Raw genomic sequence first — 12,856 nt, forward strand, 5'->3', positions numbered from 1 at the left:
TCCTGATGTTGCCATGGCATTTGTAAACTGTCATTTACAAATGCCATGTTGCCAGGAGGGATGCCTCTCAGGTGGTGTTTGGAAGGAGGTGCGTTGTTTTCATGGCATTTGTAAATGACAACATGGTGGGAGCGTAAAAGAGAGGAAGACCAGAGGTCCCTTTTATTGCCATCTTGATTTTGGTGGGTTTTAGCCGGCTTCTTTACTGCAATCTGTTTTATCAGCAAGGTCTTTGTGACCTCTATCTTATGCAGACCTCCTATCTCATTCTCTGATTAAGAATGCCTCAATTTACTGGGAATGCAGCCTATCCAATGCCTCTGATAATAGCTCACTGCAGCCTCAAACTTTTTTGTATAGACAGAGTCTCCCTATGTTGCCCAGGCTGATCTCTAACTCCCAGCCTCAAGCAATCCTCTGACCTCAATTCCTCAAAACATGGGGATTGCAAGCATGAGCCACTGCGCCCAGCCCATTTCTTTTCATTGCTAAGTAATATTCTGTTGTGTGGATAGACCACATTTTGCTTACCTATTCACGGTTGATGGACATTTGCATTGTTTCTGCTTTTAGGCTATTAGGAATAATGCTGCTCCGAGGCTTTCATTTCTCCTGGGAATGGAATTGCTGGGTCAAATAGTAACTCCACGTTTTGAGGGACTGTCAGATTTTTCCAAATCGGCTACACCATTTTACATTCTCACCAGCTGTGTATGAGGGTTCCAGTTTCTCTGTGTTCTTGCCAACACTTGTTATTGTCTTTTTGTTTGTTTGTTTGAGACAGAGTCTTGCTGTAGTGTAGAGCCCAGGCTGCAGTGCAGTGGCACGATCTTGGCCCATGGCATCCTCCGCCACCCGTGTTCAAGCGATTCCCCTGCCTCAGCCTCCTGAGTAGCTGGGACTACAGGCACGCGCCACCACACCCGGCTAATTTTTTTTGTATTTTAGTAGAGACGGGGTTTCACCATGTTGGCCAGGATGGTCTCAAGCTCCTGACCTCATGATCTGCCCGCCTCAGCCTCCCAAACTGCTGGGATTACAGGCGTGAGCCACCGCACCTGGCCTATGGTCTTATTTTTTAATGATAGCTGTCCTAATGGGTGTGAAATGGTTCTGTACTTGTTTTTAAATAATTTCTTCTTCTCTTGCCAATTAAGGTAGATCAACATTGTCATTCCCATTTCAGTCACAGATCAGCTGTCGCAGGCAGGAAAGAAAAATGTGCCAGGTCACAGATGAATCATATGACACAAAGAGCAAAATTTTTATATGGTTGAAAGATGTTCATGACATTATTATTGAGAGGAAGAAAAGCAAACTGCAGGATAATGTTATAGTATAAGCTCATCTGTATTTTAAAAATAGGCCATCCCATCAGATCGGCAAAAATGTTATAGATTGTGGTGTGGTGCTGATGTGTAGAATGTATGTGGTGCTGACGAGGCTGCCAGGAAACAGACACATTTAAACAGTGTTAGTGCCAGGCCAAATTGTTTTCAAACTTTTTTGGAAAAAACGATGTCAATATCAATTCAAATTTTAAAAATATACTGTACCCTCTGACCTAGCAATCTCACTTTGGAACTTGGTCTATAGAAACCATCGCAGCTTGTTTGCAAATGGTTGAATGTCAGTCAGTAGGGAAGTAGTTTGCTAAACTGTGATGTAGCCATACCATGAAATATTCCTGTAGCTATTTTTTAAAAATGAGTTATTTTTTGATTTGTGGAAATGTCCACGCTGTGAGAAAAGCGAGTGTCAGAGTAATACACATGCAAAGTGAACCCATTTTTAAACAAAAGATGAATAAATGCTATTGGTTTGAGAGCAAGGAGGAAGGTATGGAAGGTTGTCGTGCTGTCAACATTAATTGTGGCGGGGAGGCAGAGAAGGAGAAGAGATGATTTTTTTCTTATTTATGTCTGTCCACTGGTTGTGGTGAATACCTGGGATTTTTAGGAAACAAAAAAAGATCCATATATAAGAAGAGTTTGGAATTGAATCAAAATAGTGGTTAAGAACACAAATTCTGACTCCGTTTCTCGCCATGTCTTCTCACAAGACTTTCAGGATTAAGCGATTCCTGGCTAAGAAACAAAAGCAAAATCGTCCCATTCCCCAGTGGATTCGGATGAAAACTGGTAATAAAATCAGGTACAACTCCAAAAGGAGACATTGGAGAAGAACCAAACTTGGTCTGTAAGAAATTACACATGTGATGGCACACATATTTATGCTGTCTGTAGGTCACAGTCGTGTTACCAAATCAAGCTGAAAAATGTCACCGCCATCTGGAGAAATTTGAACAGTTTCCTTTCTGTATCTGTTATGAAGGCATTAGTACAACGCACATTGCTTCCATTATTCATGTTAAAAAAAAAACAAGGTTTTGGTTGCCTGGGTTCAGTAATAAATATGTGAGACCTTTCACTTCAAAAAAAAAAAAAAAGAACACAAATTCTGGGCTGGGCGAGGTGGCTCACACCTGTAATCCCCGCACTTTGGGAGGCCAAGGTGGGTGGATCACCTGAGGTCAGGCATATTGGAAAAACAGCAAGGAGATCCAGGTAGCTGGAATGAAATGGTAATAAAGAGCTAGGAGACGAGGTTGGAGATTTAATCTGTAAGGCCTTATTAGTTGAGCGACCATATCAATTGAGTGTTCAAATTGGAACACTTCTGAGCCTGAAAGCTGGTACTATTAATAATTGACAGGGTAACCAGTGTAAACTGGGTCTTTCTCCAATAAACTTTACTCATTGGCCATCAGAAGAATCTTGGATTGTATTCTGAGTGATTTGGGAAGCCACTGGAAGGTTCTAAGCAAGGATTAACACGGCCTTACTAATGTTTTTGTGGGATCCCTCTGGCTGCTAGACTCTAGGTGCAGGGGTGAACAGAAGGGGACTGGAAGAGCGATGATGTCTTGGACTGGAGTGGTGGAGACAGAGAAGGGAGAAGTAGTCAGACTTTGCACAACTTTTGAAAGCATGGCTGATGGGACTTGCTGAGAGATTGGATATGGGGAGAAAACTCAAGTAGTTTGAAGGTGTTTGACCTGGGTGGTTGGAAGGCTGGAGTTGCCACTTACAGGATGGAGAGGTGTAGGTTTGGAAGGAGAGTTAGGTTAAGTTGCAGAAGCCTCTGATATCCAGGTGAGGGAGCGAGTAAGAATATTCGATGTGCAAGCGAGGAGTCAAGGGAGTGGTCGGGCTAAGGCTAGGGAAGTCATCTATGTACAGATGGTGTTCCAAAACCTCGCCAAACAGCAAGGCCGCAGTGTTGATGGACTGACCCTAAGGTAAGCAATCCAGTATTTAAAGGTTAAAGGAAAAATGAGGAGCGTTTAGCAAAAGGGTAAGGAGTAGCCCGTGGGAGAAGATTGGGAATTACAGGGGAATCATAACCTTCTGCTTGACACACTTCTGTACTCCGATTTAGCCGGAGGAGAGTGGTCATATGTTACTTGTATTTTGGAAACAAAACTTCTAGGTTCCAGTCAGGGGTCCAAGACAGGTGTCTTGTGAAGGGTGAGGGGACTGGAGGTGGTCCTGTAAAATCTAGGTCTTTTTAGGGACAGTGATTTTATTTCCATTGAATTTTATTTCAGTGATTTCTTTACATTCCCAGACCCAGCAACTCCACCTTCCTCAAAATGCCTATTCGAGATCTACTTTACCATGATGTCTTCCCTGACCACCAGGATCCTCCTCCCTGGATTCCAGGAGACTTGACTCAGCTGCTCAGTTATGTACTTGTCATGTTATCAGGACACCCTGCCTGCGTGAAGCAGGGTTGTACCATGGGGAAAAGCACAGGAGAGGCAGGCTGGGTGTGAACTCCAGCCCAGCCATGCGTTAGTGGCCATGGCAGAACCATCAGCTGTGACTTAATCATCACCTGACCCAAACTGGCTCCTTGGCCTCCATTTCCTTACCAGTGGGACTCCGTGATACTAGCTTCATAGGGTTGGAATGAGGATTAACCAGGCAGTAGTGGGAAGAGTGTGGTCTTTGAAAGCAAACAGAATTAGTTTGAATCCCAGTTTAGCTACCTTTAAGATCTGGAGCAAATCATGTAAACTCCTTAAACCTCAGTTTTATCCTTAGGAGAATGGGGAGAACAGTACCTTACAGGGCTGTTGTGCATTGGAAATTCATTCATTCACGTACCTAATTCATCTTTCCAGCTGAATTATGGAAGTAAGGAGGTGAAACAACTGGGCTTTAAGATATTAAGGAACTTGCCAAAGGTCACCAGCTAAAAAGTGGCAGGGCAGGGATTCCATGCCGGATCTTTCTGGCTCTGAAACTTGTTCTTACTCATCTTCGACATCCACTCAGAGCCCGACAAGGCAGCTGTGTACACATGCCTATTGGTATCCACAGGGGATTGATTATGGGATTGATCCCCCACGGATACCAAAATCCAAGGTTACTCAGGTCCCTTATACAAAATGTGGTGCAGTATTTGCATATAACCTACACATACCCTCCCATATGATTTTTTTTTTTTTTAAGATGCTGGGTCTCACTCTGTTCCCCAGGCTGGGGTGCAGTTTGATCATAGCTCACTGCAGCCTCCAACTCAGGGACTCAAGTGATCCTCCCTCTTCAGCCTCTAGGACCACGAGCATGTGCCACCATGCCTGGCTAATTGTTGTTGTTGTAAAGATGGGATCTGTTTTGTTGCTCAGCCGAGTCTCCAACTCCTGGCCTCTAAGCTGCCCTCCCACCTCAGCCTCTGAAAGCAGTAGATCTGTAGGCATGAGGCACTATGCCCAGCCCCTCCCATACACTTTAAATCATCTCTGGATTGCTTCTAATGCCTAATACAGTGCAACAGCATTTGCATTTACATAGCACTGTAAATAGTTGTTACACTGTATGTTTTTAATCTGTATTTTCTATTATTGTATTGTTTTTTATTTTTGTTTTTCTGAATATTTTCAATCACTGTTGGTTGAATCCACACATATGAAACTTATGAAACCTATGGAACCTGTGTATACCAAAGACTGACTATATACATAATAGATGCTCAGAAAATCTAGCTTGTTGTCTGCCCATGTGGCTTCTTCTTTAAGGTCTCTTTTAAAGCTTCCTTCCTACTGTAAGCCATTTCGTGCAACCATCAGAATTCTAATAAACTGATCCAAGAAGCCAATTCAAAATAAATATCAGACTGTGCTGTCTTTGTGAGAAACCTGTATCTGTTTTTATATGGTGGTGAACTTTAGGGAAACCTATCTCAGTGCCTCAGCCCACTCAAGGGAATATTTGCATCTTACCCTACAAATTGCCTACAACAGGCTCTTTGAAAGATGGAAAACATATTCCCCTAAGACCTGGGAAGGCTAAACAGTTAATAGCTTCTCAAGGGTTTTATGTATTACTAGGATACCAGCAGCTACCATGGATCATTGAATATCAAAGTTTATGCTTAAGAAGCCAAAAGAAAAACAATCCAACTTCTCTGTGCTTCAGTCGTCTTCACAAATAGCCCAACTAGGAGAATGTTTCAGAAACAATTTAAGCATCACGCAGGTAAAATGAGAGTCACACAGATCTGAAGGGTTCAAATGTTCACTGCTGGCGGAACGCAGCTCAGTGGCAGTAACGCTCCCTCACCCTTCATCCGAGAGCTTTCTCGTAGCATTGGCCCCTTCCCCAGAGCGTCTTTTTCCTTTCTGTTGTTTTTTTTTTTTTGGTAAGGATCAGAGTCATCCGTCCCATTCCGAGAAGTTTTTTATCAGCTCATTTTCTTACATATCCTTGATTTTCTCTTTGATTCCCACCAGACCTTGTTAATGTGTTGGCTCACAGAGGCTCTTTCAGCCGAATCAGGGACACAAATTTAGGTTGAACGACTGCTGTTTCTTAGCTCAGTCTCACCAGCAAAAGGTGAGGAGGGGTGAGCTCTTCACTCAGCCCTCAACAGCACTTGTCATCACCCTAGGGTTATTTCCACAGAAAGTATTATCTCATGGGCCAGGTTAGTCCCTTTCATGTTGGCAGCTTTCTACCGTCTCGTTACGTCCTCTGTATGGGGGACTTTCAACATATATGTGACCTAGCGTTGGTTCTACTGCCGCCTCCACTTCCGTGCATGGTTTGGCCCAGCTGTCATGTCCCTCCAGCATGGGATTAGACCTGGATCGACCCTTTGGCTCAGGGAAAAGGGAGTGTGGGAGAAATCGCTGGGGGTCAGCAGCAAGACTGAACATGGGATAGAGGGTTTTGGAATAAACCTTTATCCTCTAAAGCTATCAGTGTGTCTTCAGCAACATTCCCGTTGACCCAGCTATACATGGGTTAGATAGAGTTGTGTAGAGCCGTCCCTTCTGGTGCTTTGACCAGTGATTTTAGCAAACGTGTGAGGCTAAGGACAATAGAGATCTTTGAAACTGGTAACTATCAAACAATGTAAGCGGCCTGGTTTTGCAGGAGAGAAGAACTATTTCAGACATTCTATTGCCATAGCCAGACTGATTTTGAGTTCAGAACATATGGTCACTAACACATCAAATAACCAGTTGATTTAGGAAGGTTCTCACTTCTCTGTTATTACACTTTTCCCTACAGACATAGAGCTGTATGGGATGTAAAAACCCTGCTCAGTAGTTGAATCAGCCATCATCAGAGACGATGTCTCATTGCACTGCTGAAAGGTAAGAGTAGATCAGTAGAAATTATGTTATGGGATTGTAACTAATAGTATCTGAAGTAAAGCAGAGACTTCAACAATGACACTGCAGTCCAGTGTACAGATTCTTATTTGTAAAGGCAGAAAACAAACATAAATAACATTGACGAGCTGCCAGTCAGTGCTCCCTCTGAGCGTCCTTTCCACCCGCTGGGTCTCCATTCCTCTCTCTTATCAAGTACACTTGCATTTGCTCGTTTATTACAAAAAGTGGTTGTCAGTGCACAGAAAAGAGTATTTTTCCCTCCGCGTAGCATGTTACGAGAGATCACGGAGCAGTACAGGTATCATTTTCTCATGCCTTGCTTTAACTGCACTTCAAGATACTGCCTTGCGGCTGGGCGCGGTGGCTCACGCCTGTAATCCCAGCACTTTGGGAGGCTGAGGTGGACGGATCACGAGGTCAGGAGTTCGAGACCAGCCTGACCAACAGGACGAAACCTTGTCTCTATTAAAAAAAAAATTAATTAAAAAAAAAAAGATACTGTGTCGTTTACAAATTGCAGGTCGTGGCAGCCCCGAGCGCACCAAGTCTGCCATGTTTCCGGCTGTACATGCTTGCTCCGTGTCTGTCACATTTGGTGATTCTTGCAATACTTCAGATGTTTCCATTACTATTTCATATGTTATGGGAATCTGTGATCTCTGATGTTACTGTTGTAATTATTTTAAGGTGTCACAAACTGCACCCAAATAAGATGGTGAACTTAATGCATAAATGTGGTACGTTTTCCAACTGCCCCACTCATGGACTGTTCTCCCATCTCTGTCCCTGTGCTCGGGCCTCCCTCTTCCCTGAGACACAACAGCATTGAAACCAGGCCAATTCATAACCCTGCACTGGCCTCTAATTGTTCAAGTGGCAGGGAGGGTCCCATGCCTCTCCTTTAAGTCAAAAGCTGGAAATGATTAAGCTTAGTGAGGCAGGCATGTCCAAAGCTGAGACAGGCTAAAAGCTAGGCTTTTTGCACCCCAGTTAGCCAGGAATGCACAGTTGTGAATGCACAGGAAAAGTTTTTAGGCTGAAACCAAAGGCGGGTTCAAAGGTGAGTGTTACATAACCTGTGCTTCTGAAGAGCTCAAAAGCTTGCCTTTATGTGATAAAATATTCTAGGCCAGGCGGGATGGTTTACCTCTGTAGTCCCAACACTTAGAGAGGCCAAGATGGGAGGATCACTTGAGGCCAGGAGTTCATGACCGAGCTGGGCAACATAGCAAGACCCCACCTCTACAAAAAATTTAAAAATTACTTGGGGGTGGTGGCGCATGCCTGTAATACCAGCTACTCGGGAGGCTAAGGTGGGAGGATCACTTGAGCCCAGGAGTTAGAAGCTGCAGTGAGCCATGATTGCGCCACTGCACTCCAGGCTTGGTGACAGAGCAAGACTCTGTTTTAAAAAAAGAAAAACATATTCTAGATTTCTCATTAGTCTGGGCTTCAACTTGTGGGCTCTGAAATGCTCAGAGAAGCTTGTTCTCCAGGCTGCCTCTTTAGACCTGAATCTGTATGGTTAGTCTTAGGATTCCAAACTACTAAATGCTTCACTACCATTCCTGACACCGCTGTGCGTTCGTAATCAGGCTCACAATCTGAAAACAGCTCCACATGTTAGAGGCTGCATGTGAGATCTGAACTGAAGATTCCCAGACCAGAGAGCAGAGACCTGAGTTCTAGTCCTGGTCCTGCCTCTAACTTGCTTTGTTACCTCAGACAATAGCCTCCATCTTTAAAGCTTCATTTACTAACAGGTAGAATGTTGGATTTCTCAGCTTCTCTAGACAGCAGTGATTCTTAAATTTTCTTTTTTAAAAAAACTACAGTTAAAATGAATTGGAGGCTGCGTGCGGTGGCTCACGCCTGTAATCCCAACTCTTTGGGAGGCTGAGGCTGGCGGATCACCAGGTCAAGAGTTTGAGACCAACCAGGCCAACATGATAAAACCCTGTCTCTACTAAAAATACTAAAATTAGCCAGGTGTGGTGGCACCTGCCTGTAATCCCAGGTACTCAGGAGGCTGAGGCAGGAGAATCACTTGAACCCAGAAGGCGGAGGTTACAATGAGCCGAGATCGCGCCACTATGTTCCGGCCTAGGCTACAGATGGAGACTCTGTCTCAACAACAGCAGAAATGAATTGGAGTGTCACTTTCAAAGGCTGTGGCAGATGACTGTTTTATCTCAACTTTCCAAGAAATCCTTGTGCATTGTCTATCTGTATGGGAACTCACTTTTCCAGGGGATATTCTAAATAGTCAGCTCTTCCACCTTCCATATGTGCTTCCACAAAGTTTCTTAAGTATTGTAAAACTGACTCCATATATTTGTATCTTTGATACCTTCAGCGACATCTGCATTTTATGTGGCTTTGCATTAAGAATATAATGACTCTCGGGCCGGGCGCGGTGGCTCAAGCCTGTAATCCCAGCACTTTGGGAGGCCGAGGCGGGTGGATCACGAGGTCAAGAGATCGAGACCATCCTGGTCAACATGATGAAACCCCGTCTCTACTAAAAATACAAAAAATTAGCTGGGCATGGTGGCACGTGCCTGTAATCCCAGCTACTCAGGAGGCTGAGGCAGGAGAATTGCCTGAACCCAGGAGGCGGAGGTTGCGGTGAGCCGAGATCGCGCCATTGCCCCCCAGCCTGGGAAACAAGAGCAAAACTCCGTCTCAAAAAAAAAAAAAAAAAAAAAAAAAGAATATAATGACTCTCAGAGGAGTTGCACCCCGGTTTAGGAATAGCAATCAGTTATTCAGAGTTAGGCTATTTTCACAGGGAAGATTCAGAGGATCACCCTCTCCCCACCCATGATTCTAATGGAGTTGCAGAGCTCTCCCCATCACCCCTCCTGATGTGGCCCACCCCTCACCACCATGGGACATCTGGAGATTTGAATTCTGGGGTCACTTAGATCCTCTTTCCCAGGAATTTAATTCCAAGTCACTCAGACTGTCCTGGGAATTTGAATCCTAAGCACAGACACACTGAGGTGTCTGGAGTCGGGTCACTGGGTAGCTGCTGAGATTCTAGTCACTGCCTTGGTTCTGGGGCCCAGTTGTATGATTCTCTCTTTGATTCTGTGAGCTACTCTTTGGTCTTTCCCAAAATTGCTCTTGGCCTAAGTTAGGAACGAAGAGAGGGTGGGGAGGCAGGCCCATGATAATGACTGGAAGAAACTACAGTGAAGGACCAGTTTTTCCCACCTCTGTTTTTAGTTCCTGGTTTGTCGCTGAGTGACATGGTCCTGCTACACAATCCCAGTATGCGGCTTGCACAACATGTGACTCACCACAGGGGTTCAAAACACCCAAAATACCATATTCAATGATATGATTCCACCATCACACGCTGATGTCCCCAGTGTCGAATTGCACAAATTCTACGTGCTCACTCTAAGTTTCTGTACTGGCCTCACTGAGGACAGGCAACCAACAGTTTGCAGACCTCATTGGCACTGAGCTGGAGTTTCCATAGGAGCAAGTAACTTAGCCTCTCTTTGAAGCTAGGATGTGTTGGAACTGCTGATTTCCACGTAGGCTAGTGGACTAGGGTCTCCCTGTCCCTTGGAAGAGCCCTATTCCAGCCCCGCTCAGAAGTTCTGGGTTTTTTTTAACTTGTTGGCTGGGATTGCCCCAACCTGACTCTACTCACCTGCCACTCTTCCTCTTCCCACCCAAGGCTTCCCAGACTTTCTGCTTTCTCCATCAAACATGAGCTTTGCCACCAAACAAGAGAGCAGCCCGGCCTCCCTTGGCCTGTAGCACCTATTCCTTGCGTGCAGTTTAAAAGAATGTGCCTTCCAAAAGGACGGAAAGCAGGGGCTCTGAGAGAGATTTGCACACTCAGGTTCACAGCAGCATTTTCCACAATAGCAAGAGGGGGAAACAGTCCAAGTGTCTATGACAGATGAATGGGTAACAAAAATGTGGGCTATCCTTACAATGGGATATTCAGCCTTAAAAAGGAAGGAAATTCTGACACATGCTACAACATGGATGAACCTTGAGAACATGTGAAGTGAGAAAAGCCAGACACAAAAGGAAAAATATTGTATGATTCCACTTCTGTGAGGTCAAATCCTGTCAGTAATCAAATTCATAGAGACAGAGAGCAGAGTGGTGGTTGCCAGGGACTGGGGGGAGGAGAAAGTGGCAGTTAGTGTTTAATGGGTACAGTTTCAGTTTGGGATGACGGGAAGGTTCTGGAGGTGGATGGTGGTGACAGCTGCACAACAATGTGAATGTTCTTAATGTCATTAAACTGTACACTTAAAAATGGTTAAAATGTGGCTGGGCATAGTGGCTCATGCCTGTAATCCCGGCACTTTGGGAGGCCAAGGCGGGTAGATCACAAGATCAGGAGATTGAGACCATCCTGGCCAACATAGTGAAACCTCATCTCTACTAAAAATGAAAAAATGAGCTGGGTGTGGTGGCGCATGCCTGTAATTCCAGCTACTCAGGAGGCTGAGACACGAGAATCGCTTGACCTCAGGAGATGGAGGTTGCAGTGAGCCGAGATAGCACCACTGTACTCCAGCCTGGTGAGAAAAAAAAAAGGGGGAGAGGTTTAAAATGTGCCAGGCATGGTAGCTCACACCTGTAATCTCAGCACTTTGAGAGGCCAAGAAGGGAGGATCATCACTTGAGCCTAGGAGTTTGAGACTAGCCTGGGCAACAGAGAGACCCCCTGTCTTTACCCAAAAAAAAAAAAAAAAAAAAATTAGCCAGGCATGGTGGCACATACCTGTGGTCGAATGTGGTCCCAGCTACCTGGGGGCTGAGGTAGGATGATTGCTTGAACCTGGGAGGTTAAGGCTGCAGTGAGCCGAGATCATGCCACTGTACTCTGCACTCCAGGTGGGTGACAGAGGGAGACTCTGTCTCAAAAAACAAAGGTTAAAATGGTAACTTTTATGTTATAGGTATTTTACTAAATACACACTCCCCAAAAAAATTAAATTTAAAAAAGAGACAAAGCATTCCCTAAAGAAAGCGCTTCCTTCAAGGCACTTTTGGGCTGTGTCTTTGACATCATTGTGAGTGTCCCAAGGGTGCTGTGACAGCCTTTGGCTGGTTGTGAATTTCTCAACATCAGGGACAGTGTCTGTCACTTCATTCAGTCCCTAGCCCAGAATCGTGACCAGCAGATGCCTGATTTGTTCTAGCATGATAAATATGCCAGGCCTCTCACTGAGCCCTCCTTGTCCTTCCTTCCTTCATTCATTCACTCTACATGCATCAGATGCCTGAATTATATAGTGAGAATATAAAATCAGGCCCAGGCAATTTAATCCTTTTCTGAAGTGGGGATGTGTTGAAACTGCTAATTTTAACTCGTTTATACAGTAAGAGTCTAATAACAAACAAGACCTAGTTTCTGCCTGCATTGTGCTAATTTTCAGCCCTTTCCTAGATTAGGCTCAGCCAATGTCCTCCCCTGGAATACCCCACCTGCAGCTCACTTAACCCCAGCAGCTATGGCTCTGTACTGTGCTGCGGTGCACGAAGCCTTGGGCCAAGAATCAAAGGCCATGGCTCTAGTTCAGTTCTCAGCACAGGCTTCCCTTTGACACTGAACAAATCAGTTAACTTTTCTGCAGGTCTCCATGTCTCCATCAGCACAATGGAAATGATGTATGGCATTGGGACAAAAACAAGAATAGACTAGGAACATGAATAAGCTCCAATAGAAAACATCGGATAGACTGATCGTGGTGGGATAGTTGACTAAACCATGCAACTCACTCCTTCACCCCTGATGTGGTCTAACCTGAAGTTCCATTAAAATGACGTTTTGTCTGCTCAGATGGACTTTATATTTTTAAAATTAAAAAAAAATGACGTGGGCGGGGCGCGGTGGCTCAAGCCTGTAATCCCAGCACTTTGGGAGGCTGAGGCGGGTGGATCACAAGGTCAAGAGATGGAGACCATCCTGGTCAACATGGTGAAACCCCGTCTCTACTAAAACCACAAAAAATTAGCTGGGCATGGTGGCGCGTGCCTGGAATCCCAGCTACTCGGGAGGCTGAGGCAGGAGAATTGCCTGAACCCAGGAGGCGGAGGTTGCGGTGAGCCGAGATCGCGCCATTGCACTCCAGCCTGGGTAACAAGAGTGAAACTCTGTCCCAAAAAAAAAAAAAAAAAAAA

General features: G+C 44.9%; 2 protein-coding genes across 4 annotated transcripts in view; both read left to right on the forward strand.

Annotated features, from left to right (window-relative positions):
- B4GALNT3 (beta-1,4-N-acetyl-galactosaminyltransferase 3) overlaps positions 1 to 12,856 on the forward strand; it is a 99,942-nt gene that overhangs the window by 51,445 nt on the left and 35,641 nt on the right. The window lies entirely within an intron of this gene.
- Positions 2,048 to 2,255, forward strand: LOC116534197 (60S ribosomal protein L39). The gene has a single exon (XM_032254417.1). The coding sequence runs from the start codon at positions 2,048 to 2,050 to the stop codon at positions 2,201 to 2,203; it is 156 nt and encodes a 51-aa protein (XP_032110308.1). The 3' UTR covers positions 2,204 to 2,255.

The sequence above is a fragment of the Sapajus apella genome, unplaced genomic scaffold, assembly GCF_009761245.1.
Source record: "Sapajus apella isolate SASKATOON/1434 unplaced genomic scaffold, GSC_monkey_1.0 scaffold86, whole genome shotgun sequence".
Taxonomy (NCBI): domain Eukaryota; kingdom Metazoa; phylum Chordata; class Mammalia; order Primates; family Cebidae; genus Sapajus; species Sapajus apella.

Excerpts from the sequence above, each read along its gene's own strand:
- LOC116534197 (XM_032254417.1), top strand. The coding sequence starts at position 2,048 with ATGTCTTCTCACAAGACTTTCAGGATTAAGCGATTCCTGGCTAAGAAA.